The 25,030-nt window shown below is 38.7% G+C and overlaps 1 protein-coding gene across 2 annotated transcripts in view; it reads right to left on the bottom strand.

The window, feature by feature from the left end:
- Positions 1–25,030, bottom strand: part of GLRX3 (glutaredoxin 3) — a 38,884-nt gene that overhangs the window by 8,429 nt on the left and 5,425 nt on the right. For both annotated transcript variants that reach the window (XM_075000445.1, XM_075000446.1), the window contains exons 2-6: positions 20,463–20,571; positions 16,899–16,973; positions 16,016–16,217; positions 7,857–8,029; positions 7,697–7,758 (exon numbers count right to left, since the gene is read on the bottom strand). In XM_075000445.1, the coding sequence (XP_074856546.1) occupies positions 7,697–7,758; positions 7,857–8,029; positions 16,016–16,217; positions 16,899–16,973; positions 20,463–20,571 (621 nt within the window). The remainder of the gene's footprint in view (positions 1–7,696; positions 7,759–7,856; positions 8,030–16,015; positions 16,218–16,898; positions 16,974–20,462; positions 20,572–25,030) is intronic.

The following is a 25,030-nucleotide window of genomic DNA, read 5'->3' on the forward strand; positions in this document are numbered from 1 at the left end:
ACAACTGAGTTTATTTGTATTCCATTCTATTTCATTCTCACCATAAGCCATTATAAACCATATTACTACTTTTAAAGCAATTACTTATTTTTCCTCAGAGTGCATTGCAAATATCTAGATGCATAAAACTTGAGAAAAAAATCCTTATTGAATTAGAGATATTTTTAATATCCCAATAGCTGCATGTAATCACAGATAACAGAAACACAAGGTGGGTGAGGTAATACCTTTTAATGGGCCAACTTCTATTGATGAGAAAGAAGCTTCTGAATTTACATAATAATGTTCTCTTTGAAAGACCTGAAGAACTCTGCGTAAGCTCAAAACCTTGTCTCTCATCAACAGAAGCCGGCCCAACAAAAGATATTACTGCACCCAACATCTTTCTAACAGCAGTGTTGGTCCCAGGATATAACACTGCACAGTTACAGATATGTAATCTGTACACAATATTTCAAATGCAGAACCTACTTCTCAGTGGTTCAATCTCATCTCATACATCACTAGATAAAATCTTTCCTAGTACTCTATGAAAACTTATGACTGACATCCAATAGTCAAACACATTACAGTTGAGTTGGTATTTTAATATTTTTGGTTGCTTGCTTGCTAAGAATTTACTGTTCCATAACATCTTTACAGGTTCATAACAACCTCTTTCCTGAAATTCTCCATCAGGAATTTTGATGGGTCATATACAGAACATTAAAGTCCCACAACATCTGATAAAATAGGGCATCAAGTTTTATGAACTTCCAGGAGAGCTGCCAAGGTTTTAGAAAATATGCTCCATTTAATATTTTTTTAAATTTCCCATTAGACTTAATTCTTTGCTTGAATGAGTGGAGCACAGGGGCCACAGGCAGCCAGCAGTTGCTCTCTGATCGTCTACAGAAGTAGAATTTCCTCACAGACATACTTAAAAGAGAATGAGTAGCATGATCACACAGTTAGGTTGCCACTATTTCGTTATTAAATTACTTTCCCTTCTGGGTTGAACACAAGTCAACTGGCCAGAGATTCATGAGTGCAAAATGTGAAAGTTGAATTACAGTGCTGTAAAAATAAACTTTGGTTTTCAAAAGAAAACTGGGAAGCTGGAATACAGCAATGGAAAACTGAAAATTAAACTGTGCAACAAGTTTGTTTCAAGATCAGTGCCATAATGTTATTAGACATAGACTGGAAAAGACCTAGAACTTGCAGCTTACGTCCATGAACAGGAGTTCTGTAACTGTCCTGCACAGAGAATTCATAATTACCATCTGGCCACTGTTGAAGTATCAGAATGAAGATTTCAAATCTTTGTCTTACAGCTCCCATTGCTTCTTCAGAGAGGCATCCTCCTGAACCAATCTTAACTGACTTCATTACAACATATTTAGACCCCCTATAAGCATCCTTTTCAGGGATGGAAGAAGTGACATATTATGGCCAATGGAGAACAAACTATTTTTGCTTTGAAGATTAAGGCCAGGTCTACACTAGGAGATAAAGCTGAATTTAAGGCTGTATGGTTCATTTTAAAAAAAGCTTCATCTACACCCTGGCACTCAAATAAGTTGATTCTAGGCAGCTGTAATGCCAGCTTCTGACTTCCCAACAAAGTTACTCAAAAAAATCAAATTTGCAATGTCAAGCTAAAACAGTGTAGATTAACCAGGGTTAAAATCGATTTTATTAGCCTCAGAAACTGTCCCACAATGCTCCTTTCAGATGTCCTTTCCAATCATTGCCCCACCACCACTGCTCTCCAGGTGAGCCAGAAGGAGATGACAGGAACCAGGGGTCATCAGCCCAGAATTTTTGATTAGCTCTTCTTTTCTCTCTGGCCACTGTGGCAAGCAGATGTGTGGATCACATCTCAGCAGCACACCCAGTACATCTTGTAGGCATGAGTTCCCAGGATCGCAAAAGGGCCCCAGCATGGAGCCATCAGGAGATCTTGGATCTCATTTCAGCGTTGGGTGAAGAAGCCATTGTAATCCAGCTCAAATCCAGCAGAAGGAATGCTGATATTTATACCAAAATTTCACAAGGCATGATCAAGAAATGTTACAAGAGGGGCACTCAGCAGTTCTGCATAAAGGTCAAGAAGCTGCACCAGAACTACCAGAAATGCAAGATAGCCAACAGTCAGTTTGGGGCACCTCACCAGAAATGCCAATACCACGATGAGTTGCACGCTATTCTGGCAACAGACACAACCTCTTTCCCCAAAAGTAGCGTCAACAGCTCCGATCATGGGCAGAGTGCTGACGCGCATGCTGCTGAGGAAGTGGCTGCTGACTGCAGGGTGCACTCCAGCTTAGAATTAGACCCTGAAAGCCAGGAACTTTTTATAGAGCTGGAGCCGGTAGATCCCATCCCCATCCTGTCAACACAGTAGGCAGCTTCAGAGGCAAACTTGAATCCTGGAGAAGGCACTTCTGGTAAGTGGGGTTTTTTCCTGCTGTGATAACAGTATACTGCAATCGCGTTGTGCAGGGTTTGTCCCTCTTTCTCTTAGTACATCTTGTTAATTTGCCTGGGGATGGAGTGCAGATCCTGCCTGGAAAAAAAGCTGAAGCTCTTAGGTTCTTGGTCATAGCAAGCATCACCAAGCATTCTTGCAGATTTTCCAACACGATAGCGGGCCAGAACGAACAATCTTCCCTTAGCGTAATCAGGCTGATATCTTGTCTGGCCACCTACAACGCATGGGAAGTTTTGTCAGTCACGAATTAAATTTTTTGCTTAGCACCTAGCATTTTTTGCCAGTGCAGGGCAAACTCATGCATCTCCTGGTGCTACCGTGTTCAAATCCAGGGGTTCCCTGTCCCCAGGCCAGCAGGTGATCGGACACTCCCCTGGTTCACGTGCCTTCTCCCAGTGACTTTTAATGATTTTTAGCTCGTCCAGCAGCCACCTGGGAACTTAAAATACAGGTGCTGCTTTAATTAGCATACACTCGCTCTCTCATGGCCCAGCGTCTCTGGGATATGCTGAGACATCCCTACATGCCATGCCACCCTTCCCCTCGTCACCCCCCGCACGGCATTGCTTTAATAAAGTTTATTTCCCCGTGAACCGAAGACAACTTACCACAGTGCTTACTATAAACCTCTTTCATGGGTGAGCTCAAAACGTTCTGCTTGGAATCATGCATGCTTCTGTTTTAGAGGTAATAAGAGTGACCTTACAGTTGCAATGTGTTCCTCAACACAGACAGGCAGCCATTATTTCTGAGACTATGGTTATCGTTCCAAGTAAAGATAAAAATGTTGCTGATGCTAATAAATATGTCTGAATTTGTTTTTATCAGCAAACAACCCTAGAAAAAGACCAAGCATGCACAGGTCAGCAGATGACCACGTTCCTACAATGCCGGGGAAGACGACAACCAAGAATAATTTGTTGGAGAACTATATGCAAGCAGTTTCAAAAGAAAAAAAGAGTTAAATTAATGATTGGAGGAAGCAAATGATGGAAGCACAACAAATGCATGAATCAATCATGTCTGTTATGGGCAAACGGGCAGAGTTACTGAATTCAGAGACAGAGAAATCACTATCAGACAGACCTATTACGAGCAGGGAAACCAAATTAATCAATTAATCCATGCACGCCCCCGTCCTGCCCCCCCCCACACACACACACGCCCCATTACACACACCCCTACACATACATATTACCTTCCTGTTTTAGAGGCATAGCATCGCCAGGCCAGGCCAGGCCAGGCCACTCCACGCACCACTGACACATGCCACCCCTACCCCATTTGTTCTCCTCCCTTGGACGGAGCTCTGCATCCCCCAGTCATTTCATGCACCATCAATTTAGAGCTCTCTCAACCCATCAGCCCAGTCCCAGCTCCTGGCTCAGTATCCCCTGTCCAACTGATCTCCCCACACTTCCATATCTCATCCCTCCACGCATTTGGCTCTCTCCTTCGTTGGGGGCTCAAACAAAGGAGGACGGCCACAGAAAGCCCAGCTTCCTAGCCCCAAAACCTCAACAGCCACCAGAAGGCTAACCTTTGACTAACCATGACCTTACTATTCCATCTTTTTCTATGCCCCCCCACTCTTCCTTTAGTGCCACCTAAATAAAAAAACATATTTTGGAAAAACAGTTTCATTTATTGGTTAACATGCTTTGGGGTTTGGTGGACACTGATGGTTGTCTTGTGGTTTATGGGGGGAGGTCATAAAGGACAAGGAAACAGCACAGTTGCGGGGAGGGTACTGGTTAACATCCTTCACGCTCAGTCACAAACATGGTTTTTAAGGCATTCCTGATTTTCAGTACATCTTTCCGGGCTTTCCTGTTTTCCCTTGCGGTTGCCTACTAATACGTTCTTGACAGGACCTCTGCCTCAGCCCCCCCCCACGTAGGCATGAAACTTTCCCCCCTTGCCTTGCAAATGCAATGAAGAATACAGCAGGACCAAATGACCATGGAAGTATTCACTTCATTGCGGTCTAAGCGGGTCAGAGAGCATCTAAACCTCATTTTTAAATGGACACATTCTACCACCATTCAGCACCTGCTCAGCCTGTTGTTAAAGAGCCCCTTACCGGAGTCCAGTGCACCTCTGTAGGACTTCTTGAGCCAAGCAAACAAGGGGTAAGCAGGGTCACCCAAAATCACTTCGGACATTTCTACAACCTCAATGTTAATTTTCTGGTCTTGAAAGAAAGTACCACTCTGGAGCCTTCTAAACAGACAAGAATTCCTACAGATTCATGTATCATGCACCCTTACCAACCACCCCACATTTATAACTATAAAATGACCTTTGTGATCCACCAATGCCTGCAACACCATACAGAAGTACCCCTTGTGGTTAATGTACTCTGAGGCCTGGTAGTCTGGTGCCAGGATGGGGATGTGTGTTCCACCTATGGCCCCACCGCAGTTAGGGAACCCCACGGCAGCAAATCCGTCCACTATTGCCTGCACATTCCCCAGAGTCACTGTCTTCCAAAGGAGATGCATGCTGATCCCCTGGGCTACCTGTATGACCGCACACATCGTAGATTTGCCCACTCCAAATTGATAGCCCACTGACTGATAACTGTCTGGCGCTGCAAACTTCCAAAGAGCAATTGCCACACTCTTCTCAACTGTCAAAGCAGGTCTCCTTCTGGTTTCACTGCGCTTCAGGACAGGGGACAGCAGTTCACAAAGTTCCTTGAAAGTGGCTTTATGCATGCAGAAGTTTTGCAGCCACTGCTGGTTATCCCAGGATGCAAAACGATACGATCCCACCACACTGTGCTGGTTTTGCAGCTCCAGAACCTGCACTCCACGCTGTACAGTGACTCCAGTGCTGTAAGAAAATCCACGGTTCTTCTATCCAGAGATTTATGTCCATCAATGGCCCCAGCAATAATGAGCTCGTTATGCATGGGCATTATGTTCAGAAGATGCTGCATCACACAGTGTGTGAACTGAGCAAAAGACACTGCATCAAACTTTGAAATGGATCAGGATCCACATTAGTGTCTGTAACGGCAGCTGGCAGTAAAGGCGAAAAGCACATAAAAATTCAATTTTTTTCCCGGTGGAAAGGGGAGGGGTAGGTAGGAAAATGCAGTCTGGGATGGTGACATTAGAAACACACTTTTCCCATAAGACACCAGCACAAAATCCCAAAATGCAAGTGGGAGGCGGGGGCCTGAAAACCGTGGGATACGTGCCAAAATGCACTGTGTCCAGAGTCAGACTAAGGCACCCTTGTGGGTATACACTAAATCGACTTTAACTGATCGGAACCCTCAACCTTGACTTTATAAAATCCAGTGTTAAAAATTCACCTTTAACAAATTCGACTTTATTTCCAAGTGTAAACATACCCTGAGCAAAGCAAAAAAAGCATGAATTGACTGGTGCAAACTAGACATACTTTTGAGCTTGCAAGTTTGGGGGAGAAAAAGACCAGCGAAAGTCTCTCTTACAGAAAAAATTTGATTTAAAAACAAAGTGACTCAGAAGGTATAACTCATAATCCAATGGAACCAGTCAGTTCTGCTAGAGAGGATGGCTCACTCAGTAGTCTAAATATTAGGTTTACAATACTTAATCTCCTTGGAGCTGATGGTTCAAACCTTAAAAAGGCAGGTTAAGCCCTTCATCCTCAAGATGTAAAAAGGCATTTGGATTTGGAGGATTTTGGCTTTTTTAAGATTAAAAATAAGAGGACCTTTTGCTTCATGTGGATATTTAGAAGCCCATTAGCAATGGTGTGTCCTGGTATCACGGAAATATTTCAGTGTTTATTACCTTTGTGCATGAAAAAAACAGTGCTACCATTATCATGTGATTATAATGGAATACCTATAGTGTACTGAAGTTTATGTTACTGCATATTTTCCTACAAATATTTTCAAATATTTCTACTTGTTATGTACACATACAGTACTACAAAATATAATCCTGATCCTATAATCAGATTTGCAGGGAGACAAACTATAATACAGAATAAGGTTATACCTGAATACTTTTGACTGGAGAATTGAGGCAAAAATGAGTAACAAAAAATTGCAAAAAACATACTGCATTATCATATTTGAACAACAGTATGACTATTAAGCAAAGAGAGAAAATTAAAGGGTATGTGCTCATCTAACTTTTGCACTTTTTGATCTGTAAGTATTTAGCTGTGCAGCCTAACTATGTTTTACTGTACTACAGATCGTCAGAGTTACAAAAAACAAAGTTATGAACTGACCAGTCAATCGCACACCTCATTCTAATTCTATTTTTGAGATGTTCATATCTCTGAGGTTCTACCGTAGTTTGCATTGTACATTATTTCCCCAGTGTAGTTTACCAATGCTTCCTTGGGAGCTGAGATCAGACACTTACAGAGCTTTATAGATAACCAACATCACCAGCCTTAGATTATGAATATGTATCTATGCATCAATATCTGCCTTCAGAGAACAGGTGTCACCTGATAATTCAGCTTCCTTTTTATTGTCTTAATGCTGTGATCCATACATGACAAGAAACAAATTCCCACTACTCAGTAGCTCCTGCTATAAAACAGGAAGTTACTCCACCTATTAGAGCCTATGGTATGTTTGGTTACCAGGCTTGGCTCAGTGGAGCAGCCAAATTTAAACAGAGCATATGCTCAAATGGGAAGATTTCAGAGGCCATACTGGCTTCTAGACACTAGGTCTGCGTTGGGAGATTAAAAATCCACAATGCATAACTAAAAAGCCCATAATGCCAACAAAGGCGACAGCAGTTGGAGCAGAAGACTGGGTAGCGAGCCTACACAATTATTCTGTATTTCCACGGTGTCGATCACATATATACTCAATCACATCAAAAAACTTGAAAAAAAATTTACTTGTAAAGTTACTTTTTTTTGTCTAATTAATTTTGGTTTTTGGTTTTTTTTAAAAAGAACTGGCTACTCAAGAAAGGAAATAGGAGGAAATCTGCATACCTGTTTTAAATGTAATACAACTTGTAGTCTAAATAAACTATCAAAAAAGCATATCCAAATGCTTACTTCTACATATGACTACTCATGTCATCTACAACTGAAGAGATGACTACAATATTTAATTACTTCAAATGGAAGACTGCAGCAATACAACAGTTTACTTTTTAAATGCTGATGTGTTTTTTAAATCAAAATATGGAAGTTTCCTCGAAACATAACATATTATTAAAAGAAAGATATGATGCATCATACCTATCTTCTAATTTATGTGCCTTTGGACAAATTGTTTCTAGTTCTCCAGAAGCCTCCAGTTCCTGAAAACACAGGTGGTGGTTAGAATAGAAATAAATGATTACATATACATGCTTTTAAAAACATGCAAAATATAAAGAGAGATTTCTCAATTTCTAACCTTAACAATATCCAGTCCTCCAATAAGCTCTCCAGCTACATATAATTGCGGATAAGTAGGCCAGTTAGAGTATGTTTTCAGTCCTTGACGAACTTCTTCATCAGAAAAAATATCAAAACTGCTAAACAGAATGTTATGTTTGTTAAGAATCTCCACCATTTGTCTGCTGAAACCTGGATATAAAGAGAATATTAATTAGAAGATGATTAAATTATTTCTGTTTTTAAATATGTTGTTCTTGTGAAAATTCATATCTGCAGATCTTCAATACAATAAGCACTCCCTAGTTCTAGTGTTTCCTTGTAATACTTGGGAGTACTAAACAAGGCAAAATAAAATGGCAATGAATAAAAATGGTTTTATGACAAACATTTATAAAACCTCAATATGTATCTAGACCAGCGTTTCCCAAATGGTGGTCTGCAGAACCCCAGGGTTCCACCAAGTGAAAATCAGGGTCCTGCAATAAAACTGTCAGGGGTCAGCAACCTGCAGATCCAGAGCTGCATGCAGCTCTAAGGAATCACGTGCGGCTCCGGACACTGCCACCACTGCAGCTCCCCGCCCTTCCACAACTGAAACAGTAGAGCTAAATTTAATTGGTTTAATGGCCTGCAGGGCAGCAGGAGGGATCCAGACATTAAACCAACTTAATTTAGTTCTATTATTTCAGTGGTGGCAGAGAAGGGAGCCGCAGAGAGCCCATCACTTGCAAAGTAGCCAGTGCACCCACAATGGGGGTGGGGTAAGGGGACTCAGATGGGTTCTGAGGTTCCTGCATCGTCCTTGCCTTTCATTGGCTGTGACTGGCCTCTTGCATTGCGACAGGGCAGCCTATGAAATTGGTCTCTCAGGACTAAGTCCGAAGGGCATGGGTGGCTAAGGCAGGTTCATCTGCCATGTCGGGCGAGGTAACAGGAGAAGCTAACTTGGATGGAGTTTGTTTGGGGGGTTTAGGCTGGGGGGCATCTTTGAGTGGTCGATAGGTTAGTCCCGGGGGCCCAGTTTGCGGTATCTGAAGTCTGCCTACTGAAACAGTTGCACTCAGTAACACTAGAATACTATATTTTGGTTCAGCATCTCAAAAAAATTCTGTTTCCTTAGTCTGTATTTTGTCTAGTCCTTCTCTTTCCGTTTGCATGCAAAATAGAAGATACTCTCTCTCTTTGCCCTGCTCCACATCTTCTGCTCCCTCTTTCCCCGCCCCCTCCCCACCTTGTGTTTCTGCAGCTCTTCTTGTTTTCTGCCTTCGGCTACTGCCAACAGCAAAAAAGAAAAAGAAAATTGAAACTGACTAACTAAAAGGCATAGGAATTATTATTCAAGCCTACTGGGTGACAATGATTTAAAATGGTCATTTTCTGGCTGTAATTTAGCTACCACTGCTTTGACCCTACCGCATCACAACTTAAGTCTAAGTTATGCGTATTCACAAGAATATATATATTTTATTACACTTGTCACACTTTTTGTTAGGTGCTATGAAATCATGTACTTTTCTTACTTTTGTTAGCAAATTAAGTACTTGACGTTAAGGTGTAAAGCCTATTGTACAATTTATTATGTAGTCTGTTTTAAAAAAAAACTGTTTATGTTGTCATAATGTTAACCCTTTGGCTCTAAGAAAATATACAAATAATGAAGGTATCCCAGTCTTTAAACAAACTAACTTTTTGCAAAAATTCGTCATAACTGACACCATCATTCTAAATTATTAGAACTGAAAAGATCTGTAAACATTTCCCCTATTTAGAAATTTTAACATTTCTTTAATAAATGAAACAAAAGGACTTCTTTAAAACAAGTCATAGAGTTCCATGTAAGTATTGTTTGATTTAAACTTGCAAGATCACCTGTTCATTTTAAAGTATGGATTTGCACAGTTTCCTGCATGCTCTACTATTTGTTGAGATGAACTACTGATATGTATACGTATGACATCTAAGTGTTAAGTTCATGTACAGCCTGAAGTAAAAACATGGATTCTGAAATTTCTCATTCATCTGGGAGTTCATTAGTAAACAGCTAACGGGTGATTGCTGATGGTTATTCTATTGCCAATATATTAACTCATTTCTACTAAACAAGGCTCAAAAAAGCTTTACATTGGCTGTAGGCAATTACGTGCAGACTAGGAAGATTGATTGGCTGTTTCTCATTTTTAAGAATTAAAGTAACAGAATGGCGATGTTATGCTTAGGGATAAAGTCCCAATACAGCTGTACCTTCATAACAAAAGATTAAGGTTGAATTTCTGAAAAAATTCCATCTATGTAACACAAAGAACTAAAGCATGAACAAAATGTAAGTATATATCCAGAAAGCCACAAATACCAGTCTGGACTTTATACTGTTAATTTAACTGGTATTACAATTTCATTTAATGAAACAAACGAATGAATGGAGTCATATCCCAAAAAAAAGAATCTTCTGAAATATATGTATACCAAGCCAGCGAAAATATGGACAAAGGAACAGTTAATACTGTACTGAGTTGACTCCATGAAGTAATGATTAACTACAAAAAAATGGTTCCATAGCCTATCACAGAAGATGGTTTCATGTCAGAAGTCAAGTGGACGCAGGTACAATTTCAAAGCTATCATCAAAATAGTTCATTCATAACTATACGTATCTGTAGATAATCACAAGTCATCTTTTATCTAATGCCATTGTCTTAACAGGTCAGTTTTATCTTTGACCATTTTCCTTTTTCATACAGTACACTCTTGTCATTAAAAAGTAACAGAGAAGGAGCCGTGTTAGTCTATATACTATCAAAACAAAAAAGCAGTCAAGTAGCACTTTAAAGACTAACAAAATAATTTATTAGGTGAGCTTTCGTGGGACAGACCCACTTCTTCAGACCAAAGCCAGACCAGAACAGACTCAGTTACTGTTTTGGTTCTCTATGCCTTAAATATTGAGTCTGTTCTGGTCTGGCTTTGGTCTGAAGAAGTGGGTCTGTCCCACGAAAGCTCACCTAATAAATTATTTCGTTAGTCTTTAAACTGCTATTTGACTGCTTTTTTTGTTTTGTCATTAAAAGGTACGCATCTCTTAACTCTTCAAGCAACAGCAACTTCTCTATCCAATCAACACCACATACTGACTTACTCCAAATTCAGCTGATTATGATCTTATTTACTAAATTAACTTATTTTCAATCATTTAAAACTTAGGCAATCCTATATACAACTGCAAATTTTCACTGATATAGATTTATTAAAATCTACATTATGTAAGTAAATAGAACTCACTGGCTGTGTCTACACGAGACCCCTCCTTCAAACGGGGCATGGTAATCAGCCTGAGTGGAGAATACTAATTAAGTGCTTTGATGAATATGCAGCACCTCATTAGGCTAATCTCCCCATGGCAACTTCAAAGTTGCAAACTTCAAAGCGTTGGCATGCTGTGTAGCTGAGGGCACTTCAAAGTATCCATGCAACTTGGGGAGTGAGGGCACTTCGAAGTTCTACCAGTACTTTGAAGTGTCCATGGCTACACGGCACGCGAGCGCTTCGAAGCTGCCACTGGGAGAATTAGCCTAATGAGGTGCTGCATATTCATCGCAGCACTTCTCTGCTCAGGCTGATTACCATGCCCCTTCAAAGAAGGGGGCTAGCGTAGACAGTCATTATGTATTTTTCATAGGCTGTGTAACACTAATACACAGTACAAACAAAAAATTATTGCATTACATTACAGTGCATAATGGTGTAATTAGAGATTGGTCCATTTGCATAAAAAAGCCAAAACTGTGTTTGTAATCTTGATTTAGGTTTTTTCCTATTTCGTTTTGGGTTTTTGCTTGTTTGTTTTTTTTTGTTTGTTTTTGAGCATTTAACCATGCAATCACAATGCTCACTTAATCTCTTAATTTTAAACTTCGTTCTCTATGAACTAGATTTCCACTCAGTGCCTTTGCCTCAGCCTACATACACCCTCAGTGCACTTCATTATGCTGTTAAAATTAGCTTCACAATCATGTACAACTGTGGCCTTTACAGGCTCAGTGTACAATTTGCAAAAAGCTCAAGACTACCCCCAAGCTGTTTTGATACAAAAGAATTCTTACAAAGTTTCAGGAAGTTCTCAAAGCAGAAGGGTAAAGGTGAACACTTAACCTACACTATTGTACTGCCTCCAACACTGTAATTATGAGTACTATGACACTTCACTGTCATACTGAGAATGACAATCAAAAAACTAGAAAGTTAAGGGATTTTTCAACACACACGCACACACACTCACACAAGCATCCTAAAATATATTGTCCCAGTAGAGTGATTTTTTAAAAAATGTACTTTAAATTGCCATATGCACTCATTCATTAGCACATTTGTTTACAAGCCAACACCCACAAGACAGAGAATAATGGCAAAACACCATGATGCTTTCATAATATGAGCCTCTGTCTCAGAGGCTGGCAAACTTTGTTTGCCAGCCTGTCAGGATATGCCATTGTTGCGCCCGGAAGTTTTGTATACCTGGAATGTCTGCAGCTCCCAGTGTCCACAATTCACCATTCCTGCCCAAGAGGAGTGGTGGGACGTAGTGGTCAGGATGGCCCTCAAACCACACTGCTTCCCACAGCTCCCACTGGCCAGGAGCAGTGAATCACAGCTACTGGGAGGCTGAGAGGCCCCCATGCCAGCTGAAGCTCCAGGTAAACAAAATGTCCCAGTGCACCCAGCAGCTTTCCCCAACTGGCCGAGAGACAAAGTTTCATGGACTCGTTGATAAGATGACCCCTGTTGGTCAATGATTCACATTTTTACCAAAAAAAAATCAGCTTATGAACACGTATAGACAGTAAATACATTTTACTCTTTAAAAATAAGCCTATTTAAAGTTAAATTTGAAACCTCAACAACCTAAGATAAGGCCTAACTAGAGCTGCTACCCTTCCAAGTTTTATCCAGGCAATCCGGTACTTGGCTTTTGTATCCTAGGCTAAGTCTACACAAGAAATCTCTGTCAGAAGAGGTCACTGTCAGAAGGGATTTCCTAGCAAAACTTCTGTCAACAGATTGCATCTACACATAAAAGTGGATCAAAAGAGCAATCTGCTCTGTTGACAAAGAGCAGCCAGACTGTCCGGGCTTCTTTCGACAGAATGGCTGACCAGTGAACCGGAAACTCTGGTTTGTCAACAGAACACTGTTGAGAGAGGCGTTATACCTGAACGGGATGAGTTACATCGCTGCTGATGGATGTTCAGGGCTTTGTCAACAAACTGTCAAAGTACAATTTGCACATAGACGCTCTGCGGTTTTTCCTGACAAAAGCCTCTCATGTAGACTTAGCCCTAGCACTTTAAAGAAAGTTTAAAGAAGTGTTTTAAAGAAAGTAAAACCACAGAACTAGTGGAAGTTACTGCCTAAGCACCTGGAACCACAACTTATTTAAGTTCTAGCTTCTGACAGCAGTAGCTCCCTCTGCAGGTAGAGAAGCTATTTTCTTCACTTCAGCAGTTTATTCCACTAGTTCAAGAACTAGTTCATTTGAGGTTGAGAAACATAGTGGGCACAGAGAAAGCAAAAAAACTTGGCTCCCTCTTTCAAGTTATAACAAACTGTGTGAAGAGATAAGACTTTCCAGTCCTTAATTTTGAACAGAATGGTGATCAGAAACAATTAGGTTCACTACACTATACATAATAGCTTATTTAAGTAAGAAATTTATGCACAAACTTTTTGTTCTTCTGCACCCAGCACATTTAAGGTAGCTTTATTTAACTAATAAACTATTCCCATTTGAAATTCCATCCAAATGGAATTCCATAAAAATGACATATAATGAAGATGTGTCATTCACCATTTTCTAACAAAGTGCAACAGTTAAGAATCTGAGTAAGCTATATAGTTACTTAAATAAATGTCTAAAGATGTAGAGATGGCCTAGTTAGCTAAAATTAGTACCATATTTTGGTATAAAGGATACAACTGCTGTGGCTCAATGTTTTTAAATGGTTACTAACAAATGAAAATTTACATTTATTTTGGAAAATAAAAAGTAAAACATTCAGAACAAGATTAAAATAATCCATTTAAATCCAGGTTTCTTTCTTGATGATTTAAATCATGATTAAAGTCTGTTATATAAACTACTGATTAAAATCAATCCACCCTCTCTCCCATCCATTGTGACATACTGGAGAAAATATTTTCCAAAGCAAAAACCTCATATTATAGTCAAGACAAGACACATTTAAGTGTCAGAAATAAAATTATTAGGAAATAATGTGCTATTTGGGATAAGGACAGAGGTGCATAAAACTGACAATTCTTTATTGCATATAAAATACATAAAAGGAGTGTGCAAATATTTATGTATAGACTTGTTCATGAAAGGAACTTAAACATGGTTGTACAGTTTATGTGTGGGAGTAATTTTTACTTTTAGGCTACGTCTACACGTGCCCCAAACTTCGAAATGGCCATGCAAATGGCCATTTCGAAGTTTACTAATGAAGCGCTGAAATGCATATTCAGCGCTTCATTAGCATGCGGGCAGCAGCGGCGCTTCGAAATTGACGCACCTTGCCGCCGCGTGGCGCGTCCAGACGGGGCTACTTTTCGAAAGGGCCCCGCCTACTTTGAAGTCCCCTTATTCCCATGAGCTCATGGGAATAAGGGAACTTCGAAGAAGGTGGCGTCCTTTCGAAAAGGAGCCCCGTCTGGACGTGCCGCGCAGCGGCAAGGAACGTCAATTTTGAAGCGCCACTGCCGCCCGCATGCTAATGAAGCGCTGAATATGCATTTCAGCGCTTCATTAGTAAACTTCGAAATGGCCATTTGCATGGCCATTTCGAAGTTTGGGGCACGTGTAGACACGGCCTTAATTTGCACTCCGACTCCCTGCTACTGAACTTGTGTGTTTTGAATAGCGTTCACCTTCCTTTCCCTTTCATCTACCCAAATGCTTTACTGTAGGATGCATTGCTCCTATTTAATTCTCTCTTTTTATGTTCAGTTTCTCTGGTTCCCTTTGTACTTCTCCCTCCATTTTTACTTTTTTTTTTTTTTAACCCTAATTTGGCTCCTTCTGTGAATTTCATGTTTCACTAAGGAAGACAGCGAAATAAGTACGTTCATCACTTGGTAGTTCATTAGATACCTCTCTCAAATACTAATGCACTCCCTGCTGCATTGGTTTTTATTGCCTTCTCTTTATAGTCTGTGACCCAGTTTTCAATCCACAGGTGTTCTTATCGAAATCAATTTAATTTTTTTTAATTAGAATTTTGACAAATTTTATCAAAGTTAGATTGGCTAGAAGTTCACAATGTACATATAGAAATATATTTTATGTAAATTAGAGATGAGTTAAGTTTAAGAACTATTTAGTACTAAATTTAAATGTTAATGAGCATGTAGGCTAAGGACTCAATTTACTATGATCTATTAATATCCTTTTAATTGTACTGTTAAAATAATTTACATTAACATTTCCTACCATATTTTAAAGAAAGTCAAACTACCAAACTGGTGGAAGTCACTGCCTGAGCATCCTGAAACAGAGTGTGCTGAAGTGCTAAACTGTTTTTTGACAGCAGTAGCCTATTCTACAGATAGAGAGCATTTTTTTCCTTCAGTTCCTTCAGCTACTTCAGTTCAATGGACTAGTTTACTCAAACTTAAGAAACCAACTCGGAGATCAAAAAGCAGGACAGCTTGTTTCCCTCTTCTCATCTGAATGCTAAAAAGAGGTCAGAGAGGATCAGAGCCATTAGTTCTAATATCCTGAAAAAACAGTGATGAGAAACAATTGGTACGAAATATTTGCTACAGATGCTCCCTTTTTTAAAAAATTATCAATTAAATAAAGGCAAAATGTGTTTTGGTAAACTTTTTAAGTTATTTTCTGAAGTATCAATATACAAAGTAATTGTTTTTAACTAACAAATTGAAAATGCTGTTTTGCATTTTTAATACACTCTGAATGTCTATCCAAACAGAGCAAAAGAAATCACAAGTAAATCTTCATCTATTAAATAATTTTCACCACTCACTATTTTCTAACTGGGGACATAACATGTAAAAACCACCTCTTTAATAATACATGCATAAACAAGGCTATCAATAGATCATTAACCAGTCCCTACATAAACAAGCCCTGCTACATTAAATAAAATTTCAGGAAGTCCTTACCACAACGAGGCTCCTGGGGAGATCCTTTCATAAACAACATACATGGTGCAGCATTTGTTAGTTTCTTTAGACGCAGGTTAAGGTCCTCTTTTACATTATCATTAGGGACACCTGAAATAGTACTGCTAGATGCATGGCGCTGGACTTTTTTGGTCAGCTCTGGGGCATGAGCACCATCTAATCTGTCAATTTTCTGAGAATTCTAAATAAGATGAGAGAGTAGATCACTTAAGAAGCATTAACTAAAAGCAGTCTTTTAAGCTATAAAAAGTAGTAGTTTTATTTCATGTATTCTATCACTTCATATTATAGGCTTTCAGATAAGCAGAGAGAATGGATTAACCTACTGATACTTTACCTTGTTAATCCCAGCAAAATTCTAAAACTGAAACTAGTCTTTTGGCCACAGCATTATCTGTACCAAACAGATAAAACTTGCTATAAAAAAAATTATAAACAATCATGCCAATTATGCTATATCTACTAGCTAATCACCTGTTAATTCTTCACAAGCACTACAATGAACAGAAAAGTGGGTGAATCATGAAGCCCCACTAGAACCATGCCTGGCACCATACAAGAGAAGAGTCAATGTATCTCCGGTACTGAAAACCATCCATGCATTGCAAGGCATTTTAAGAAGATTCTGATGAAATATTAAAACTGGGTTTCATGATCATTTCTGTAAACTGGCCATTCTTGTGTCCTCAATTAAAAAAAACATGTGGAGAGACAGACTGTTGGCAGCTTCTACATTTAAAAAAAAAAAGAGAGTACTGCTCTTTTTAATACTGGAAACCACAGAGTGAACATTTACTGGTACTGAACTGCTGAACTTGGTACAGACAGGCATGAGAATGACATGCAATCCATTTTCCCTTACCTTAAAGAACAAGAATGTTGGAACAGAACTGATTTCATATTTTTCAGATACCTCAGGCACAGCTTCAGCTTCCAGCTTAAAAGTCAGAGAAAACATGCTTTTATTTTCATAATTTTCATTCAAGGTTTGATTGTGCATGTCAATCCATTTTATAATGTTCTTTTCAAGATGTTATATGTTTAAAAAGGAGTTTGATGCAAAAGTTTGAGAGACATTTACATTTAAATGAGACTCACTGGGCTGGCATGTCATCCACTGAGCCTGCACAGTGTCAAAACAGGTTCAGGGGATTTTATTTTGTTGCACATTTCAAAAGATGCCTAGAGGCTGTGAATAAAATTTTTGGTGCACTAGTGACCTAGTAAATTTTCAATCATATGCAGCTACTACTATATTGAAATCCATAAATCATTGACCCCAGTTATGTCATGATTACAGTGCTTATTTTCTGCCCACAGCAATTCTTGCTGTTTGCTCTATTGACTAATTTCAAGAGGCAGTACATCATGACTGACATTTGCAGCCTTCTGCAAATTATGAAGCAAAAAAGGAGTATTTCTTCAATAAACTATTGATGTCTGCTAAATTTTACTTTTAACTCTTGCAAGGCTGCCAGATACTTAGAAGAAAAGCTTGTCAAACTACTGGTTCAGAAGTTTGGTCATGCTTAAAATGCGCATATTGAAATTCAAGATGACAATTTTTCATTCAACAAATAAAAATATTTTTATTAACCATATCCACTATGTCTATTCTGTCTCAACTTCTGACTTTAATGACAAACTTATTTTGCTGATTCCCTGTTAAGCTCTATAGACATTAAATAGAAACACAACTTAATAAGATGGCAAAATAGTGAGTATAAATACTTTTCAAGGACTAGCAAACAGAAACTTGCAATCCCATTTACAGCAACACAAAAAGAGTGCAGCTCCTCTTACTCGAAACTGTAAAGTGGGGCTGTACCAACAGCTACTAGAAGAGCATGTAGGGTTGCCATTTTCTTGTTCAGAATACTAACATTTTTAGAAAATGTCACCACTGACTATTCATACTTTTTCCATTTCTTTCTATACACACCGTGCTTTGAGCATTTGAGTGTTATTTGTAAAAGTAGTTTTTTATTTGTTACACTCATAAGGCTTTTAATCTTTTTACAGTGTTACATACAAAGTAAATAATTTTACACCTGTTCAGCATCATGTAGGCAATCACAAAGAAAGCAGGTTCCAGAGAAGGATCAAGGATTCTCTCTCTCAATGGGGGTATGACCCAAACCCCACCAAAATCAATAGGAATCTTCAGAGGACCTTGGACCAGGCTGCATAAATTTCTCTTGCTCTTAAGTTAATTCTTGTCAGGTTTGATCCTTCACTGAAACAAGCAGTCATGCACTCAGTGATGCAAGCATCATCATCTAGTAGACATTCAAAATTTCCCTCTCTCAAACATACTTCTAAAGATTTTGTAAAAATACATGAAGGCAAATGGAACTGCAGCTTCGCTTTATGAAGCGCAGCTTAAAGAATAAGCTATGACTGGAATTCTGCCAGGCCATCATGGAGAGATTTTTAAGAAGGATTTTTAAATAAGCTCCTTTAGGTTCTACCTGCAGCTTCTGACTGACTTGTAAGAGTGAGGCATGCAACAGATCTTTACAAGATCTCCCTCACCTGGTTTATCCTGTATCTGGCCAATCAGTACCAGATTATTCCTTTTAATTTTGAGCCTTCTATCCCTTCTCCAACCACGCAGTAAAATCTCTAAACAAATTCACTGTAAAACAAAATCTGCCAATATAGTTTATGTCCTGATCTCCTGCAAATGGCTAAATCATTATGTGCTACTGAACTTGTATTCCTTTTATTTCTTGTGACTCATTTTCTAGTTACCTTGATGCTTTTATTGCATTTTAACTAAGTTTATTCACATAAAACAAAACAAAACCTGTTACTGGTCCATCCACCAAATTTCAGACTGTTTTAAAATACAGAGAATACTAATGGTAAACCTTTGACTTAGTTAAAATTAAGATTTTGTGGTCACCTTAAAAATATTTTAAAAGTTGTGCTTAAAATACTGCAGTCATCATTTTAAATCACATTGAAAAAGGTGTTAACCAAGTTTTGAAGTAGTTACATTGGTTATAAACAATGGATTTTAAAACTAATTATTTCACTTTCAAGGCAGTCCATAATTAGGAGCCCACGTTCCTGACTGAAGTTAACTAGATATATTAGCTAAATTGTTACTAAATGGTGTGAAGTTAGTGTTCTTCACCATTCCAGAACACAGCACAAAGTTCTATGCTTTTAATTATGAACCCAAAATATTAAATTAGTACCAATCAGAAGTCCAAAGTACTGAGCTAATACTTACTAAAATATCTTTATTATTTATTTTTAAACAGACCCATCTTATACATTATAACTATGATGTATTTACAAGACAGGTATTGTAACTATCTTGCAACGTACTGCCCAATGAACCATACTATAAAAGCTGAGACTTTTACAAAAATTGGCCTACCATAAGCTACAGCAGAACTAGAAAAGCAACAAAGAAGTCAAATTTCAAAACTGTATATGTTTTAGGATAATTAAAATAGCTTTGTAAATGAATACAATTAAAAACAAATATATCTTTGTTTTGCAAAAGGAAATGCCAAACTGTGAGATGAGTCATTAAAAACACACAAAACATAAAGCCTGTAAGAAATCAAATTAACACACACACACACACACACCTGGTTATTCCAGTACTCCCTGCCCTCATAATCACAAAAATGTCTCATTAACAAGAAAAAGTTATTTTAAAATAAATGGCATGTGGATCCAGTACATTCAATTTTTTTCCACAATTATTCTAGTCTTGTGACATGAAGATGATTTCACAAATATATTGCATCTCATTTATCTACTGCTGTTCAACACGCCATACTTAAAATGACAGCATCACACAGAATTAAATTTATGTTTTCGCAAACTCCATGAAGATTATCATTCACCCTTAGGAATGGCTGGAAGAGCAACAAGAGTAACTAAATGAATCCAGAGACAAATCTTCTTGCCTAACCAGAAACATCACTGAAACAGAGCCAAACTCTAGCAAATCTTAAAAGAGCAGCATTGCTATCTTAAATTCAGATCCTTAGGATTAAAAAGAGATCAGGTTATTACAGTACTTGCTTAGTGAGTCATCGTATGGCACATCAAGTATGCAGATGAAAACATATTTATTAAATGAAGTAACATTCTATGGGATAAAAGTGCTGCTATACCACACTTTAAATGGCAATAACATGCAACTAACTTGTTATTTAATCCAGCATACCATCATGAACATAACACACAGTTCAATTTATGCAATTTCTGACATGGTCTCTTGCTGAAGTTGAACCCATTACGATACAAATCAGCATGAAATTTTTGGTTTCCGCACCACAGGAGAAAAAAATCTGTTTCTGAAGTTCCATTTTATGTAGAAATGGTTCCCTAGTGTTTGACTTCAGTTTGGACTTCTATCTTTGAAAATAGACTTTACTATTTGGTAATGAAGACTTACCTTCACAAATGTAACTTGAGAGTGTTCCTTAGCTAACTCAGCCATGACATCATTCATTTGAATGCACTGAGGAGCCCATGGTGCCCAGAAATGGACAACTACAAGAGACCTATAACAAAACAAAAATGAATTTGTGTGTTAATAGAAATTGATCATTTTTTAAAATAATGGTATTTTGATGAAGACTAACTGATAAATTCCAGTGACTAAAAAATGCATGGTTTGTTATAATGGAACAATGAAATACTGCATGAATTAATATTTGTTGAAGAATATGAAGAAGATAGAGTAGTAATTCTTTAGATACAGGAAAAAAGGAGGAAAGTAACATATAAAATGAACTCATAGTAAATAACAGAGTGGGTAGCTTAGTTAATACAACTCACAAGAAAAACAACACAGTGCACAGAATGCATAAGGATGAAAAAATAGCATTATAAATGAAAAAGCTGCAAAGCCTTGCCAAATTTACAGTATTTTTAGAAAAATGTGATTGATGTTTGAGGAAAAACAAGTATCATTGGTAAGGTATGCTATATAAAAAGCAAAAAAAAAAATAAAAATCACACCAGTTACAAGGAGCTTGGCATTTTGCTACCAAACCTGATTCTAGCAGAATGCAGCATCACATACAAGGAATGAGCAACAACTGAAGCAGGCAGAAAGACCTCAATTACTCACTAGGAGGTCACACATTTTGTTGCCTCTGTTGGCTGAGCTTATTGCACACACCAGGGGCTCCTTGCAGCCTTTCATTACCCCCTACAAGTTCTGTGTGCCACCCGCCGATTCCCCCTCTATTTCAGGGATGCCTCGCAAAACCTCTGTACCTCCTCCCGCCAGCCCTTCCCATGCTAGGGGCTCTGTAGGCCACTGCATTTCCCATATTGCAGCATCCTTCACTACCATTCTTATTCATCTTCCTACTTTTCTCTCTCATTCAGAATGTCAAAAATTTAAAACTCTAAGAGCTAAGGTCTTGTCTTCATATCAACACTTATTCCAAAATAAGCATATCTATTCATGGAATTAAAATTTGTAGGCTAAGTCTATACCAGGTCTATACTATGACCTGAAAGTTTGCATCTTACTGAAGAGGAACTCTCACAACAGTTTGGAAAGAGAGGCTGCTAAACTCTCTTTTATATTCAAATTCGACACATTCCCATCCTGGTTCAAACCATGTGTTAATTTTCTAGGTCATTATAGGGGCTCTTATGCATACTTAGCTTTATCTAATTCTTGACTCCCCACCCCCCATCACCACCCCACCCCACACTCTCTGATTTGCTCACCTTGATAATATTTTTCTGATTTGTCAACCTTGATAACTATTTTTGGTTCTCTGTGCCTTAAATATTGAGTCTGTTCTGGTATGGCTATGATCTGAAGAAGTGGGTCTGTCCCACGAAAGCTCATCACCTAATAAATTACGTTGTTAGTCTTTAAAGTGCTACTGGACTGCTTTTTTGTTTTGATAGCGTATAGACTAGCGCAGCTATCTCTCTGTTTCTATACTAGGAAAATAAGTCAATTTCAGATATACATTTCTAGCTATGGCATTTGCCTAACTAGAATCAATGTAGCGGAATGACTTATTTTCCTAGTACAGACCTAACCTCTATACTCTCGTGTCAACAATCCTTACTCCACACCATTGCATGGAGTACAGAGGTTAACTGCTGACCCCAGAGAGACTGGTTTTGCCACATCCATACCAGATGTGCAAAATCAAGCTCTGGAAGATTGCCACTGACCAGGTCAATCTTCTGGTTAGAATAGACACGCCCTTAAACTCTGAAGAATAAGGAGGATTAATATAGCTGGACAGTACAACTAACCAGGAAATATAAGTTCCAAATTGTTTAGTGAAGGCTGTACAGTACAACCTAAGATAAAGGATTTCTCCCATAAACTGTATTTCTGAGAAATACTACGGGTATCAAAGCTGAAAAACATTAAGATATGTCATGATACAACTGAAAGTAAGAGTCCTGTAAATGCAAGTAAATTCCTAACAACATTCTGAATGCATAACAATGACACGATATACCCACATTATGCCAGAGAAAGCTGTATAACAATCCACAGTTTTATTTTGTAATAGATAAAACAATAATTCATTAAGGAATTGTAATGATTACTATATTGACAGAATACATCTTACATTTTCTGATTTATATTACAGTAAAAGCTTTATTATCCAGCATCCCCATGGCACCAGGGATGCCAGATAATCAAGCTGGAGCCCAGCATCTGGCCCTGCTACAACATCCCTGGCCAGTCAGATGGGACACATCATGACAGTTAACTGAATGTCCCAGTTATCTGAATGCCTGATAACTGAGCTTTTACTGTAATATCCAACATGAAACATCACATGTGCAAATGTACGAATCATACTCAAAGCTGTTCTAACAGTCAATCTTGTACTGGCACCATGGCACCTAGGAGCACCAGTCATAAACCAAGACCTCAGTGAACTAGATGCTGTTTAACACAGAAAAAGAAAAAAAAAATAATAATGTGGAATGACCCCTAAGCCTACACGGAACACTACTGGAGTCGATGCAGCTCACATAGATTCCGCACAGGATCAGGGCCCACATAATACATATAAGTACTAATGGTTAAAGCCAAAGAGAGACAAGTTTCCTTTTCAACGTTTGCTACATTCAGGTATATATAAACACTGAAAAAATTACAAAGCCATAGTTGCTACTCTCATGACTTCTACACCGAAATCAGAAGCATTACTAAACAAAGACAAAAATAGGAGTAGACTGACTTCGAGTCTCCTTGATACCACTACATTAGTTATGAAGCAGCATACAGAAAAAAAACGTGTCTGATCCATCACATTTATATATCTTAGTTTCCAGAAATTCAATTAACAATGCATTTCTTCCAGTCTATATTTGCAACCACAGTTCTATCCTTGTTTGGACACTACGGCTAAGTCCACACTAGAGAATTTTTTAGACAAAACTGGGGTTTTGTTGAAAAAAAACTCATGGAGCACCTACATACAAAATGTGTTTTGTCAACAAAGCTGTGTAGACACTCTGGGGGACCCTTTTGTTGACAGAGCGGATCGATCTATGTGTAGATGCGATCTGTCGACAGAAGTTTCATCGGAACATCTCTTCTGACAGCAACTTCTGCAGACAGATGTTTCTAGCATAGACATAGCCTATAAGCAATCCACACGTATTGATCTTGATCTACCAAACTGTAAGGGGAAAATAAGTCCTTCAGTTCGGCATGCAAAAATAAATTTAAAGACAAAAAAGATGTACAGATCAATATAACTAGATACTACACATACTAAGCCCAAAATGCTATTTGATATGCTTTCTTTCCCTCTGCTGAAGCACAGCAGAGAATTCATTCTTTCCTGAGTTGCAGGACAGAATTTCACATGTCCAATCTAAATTAATCAGTATCACTTTGTGAGCAGTAGAGGAATAAGAACCATATGACTGAGTAATTCCAGCTCCTTTGAATGCAACAATAATTATTGGCAAGATTATCCACAACCGTATTATACTTAAATTGCAGTTTGTTTTAATGTGGACTTGCAGAAAATATTGTGAAAACAGAATGCTTACCACCCAGCTCATGTTTGATTTTTCTGCTTATTATTTTTACTTTAAAAGAGAGTTACAGCTGATCTATCTTTTAGTTATTAAACTGTTTAGAAAAAGGATGTGAGAACGACAAGATAGAATAACTCAAAATATTGGGAAAATCAAGAGGTTCAACTACCGGAAAGTGCACAGAAGACTACAGATACAAAGTACATGGCGGACTCAAGGCAGTGCAAGTTTTGACTCTACTGTCAACAGGGAACAGGGAAACTGTTTTCATAACGTTTCCCTCATAACTTCCCTGCCCCTGCTACATGGGGAAAAAATGGCAAAAGCCTGCAATGAGGGATGCTTTATGGGGATGACCTTCAATGCTATTTTAATATTGGTCTTGGTCTTGTTACTTCACCTATTTTATATAATGATGGTTAGTTTAATAGATTCCAGACAACACACACACACAATGGCTGTGGCCACACTTGGTCAAAACTTTGAAATGGCCATGCAAATGGCCAAATCGAAGAATATTAATGAGACGCTGAATTGACTATTCAGCGCCTCATTAGCATTCACATGCTGCTAGCCACAGCGCTTAAAAAGTGCCGCTTTTGAACGCGTGCAGCTCGGCGCAGCTACACGGGGGTCCTTTTCAAAAGGACCCTGCACATTTCGAAATCCCCTCACTTCTCTCGGCCGGCAGCATGCAAATGCTAATGAGGCGCTGAATATTCCCAAGACCCGCATTCCCTCGTATGGCAATATCTGTTGTCCAGAAGGACCACAGATGTTACTGGACCAGAGATGGTAGGGTGGGATTTTAGTACGGAGAGCCTGGCTGCCTTGGGCAGGGGAGCCCAGTGGAGCTTGGGTCCCCGGCCAGAGGCAGCCAGACGGAGCCAGCCTCCACGAGGCAAGGGCTGCGCATGTTGACTGCAGAGATGGGGACACACTGCCAGCCTGGCTGAGGCCGCATCAGGC

The sequence above is a fragment of the Carettochelys insculpta genome, chromosome 7, assembly GCF_033958435.1.
Source record: "Carettochelys insculpta isolate YL-2023 chromosome 7, ASM3395843v1, whole genome shotgun sequence".
In the NCBI taxonomy this organism is placed as follows: domain Eukaryota; kingdom Metazoa; phylum Chordata; order Testudines; family Carettochelyidae; genus Carettochelys; species Carettochelys insculpta.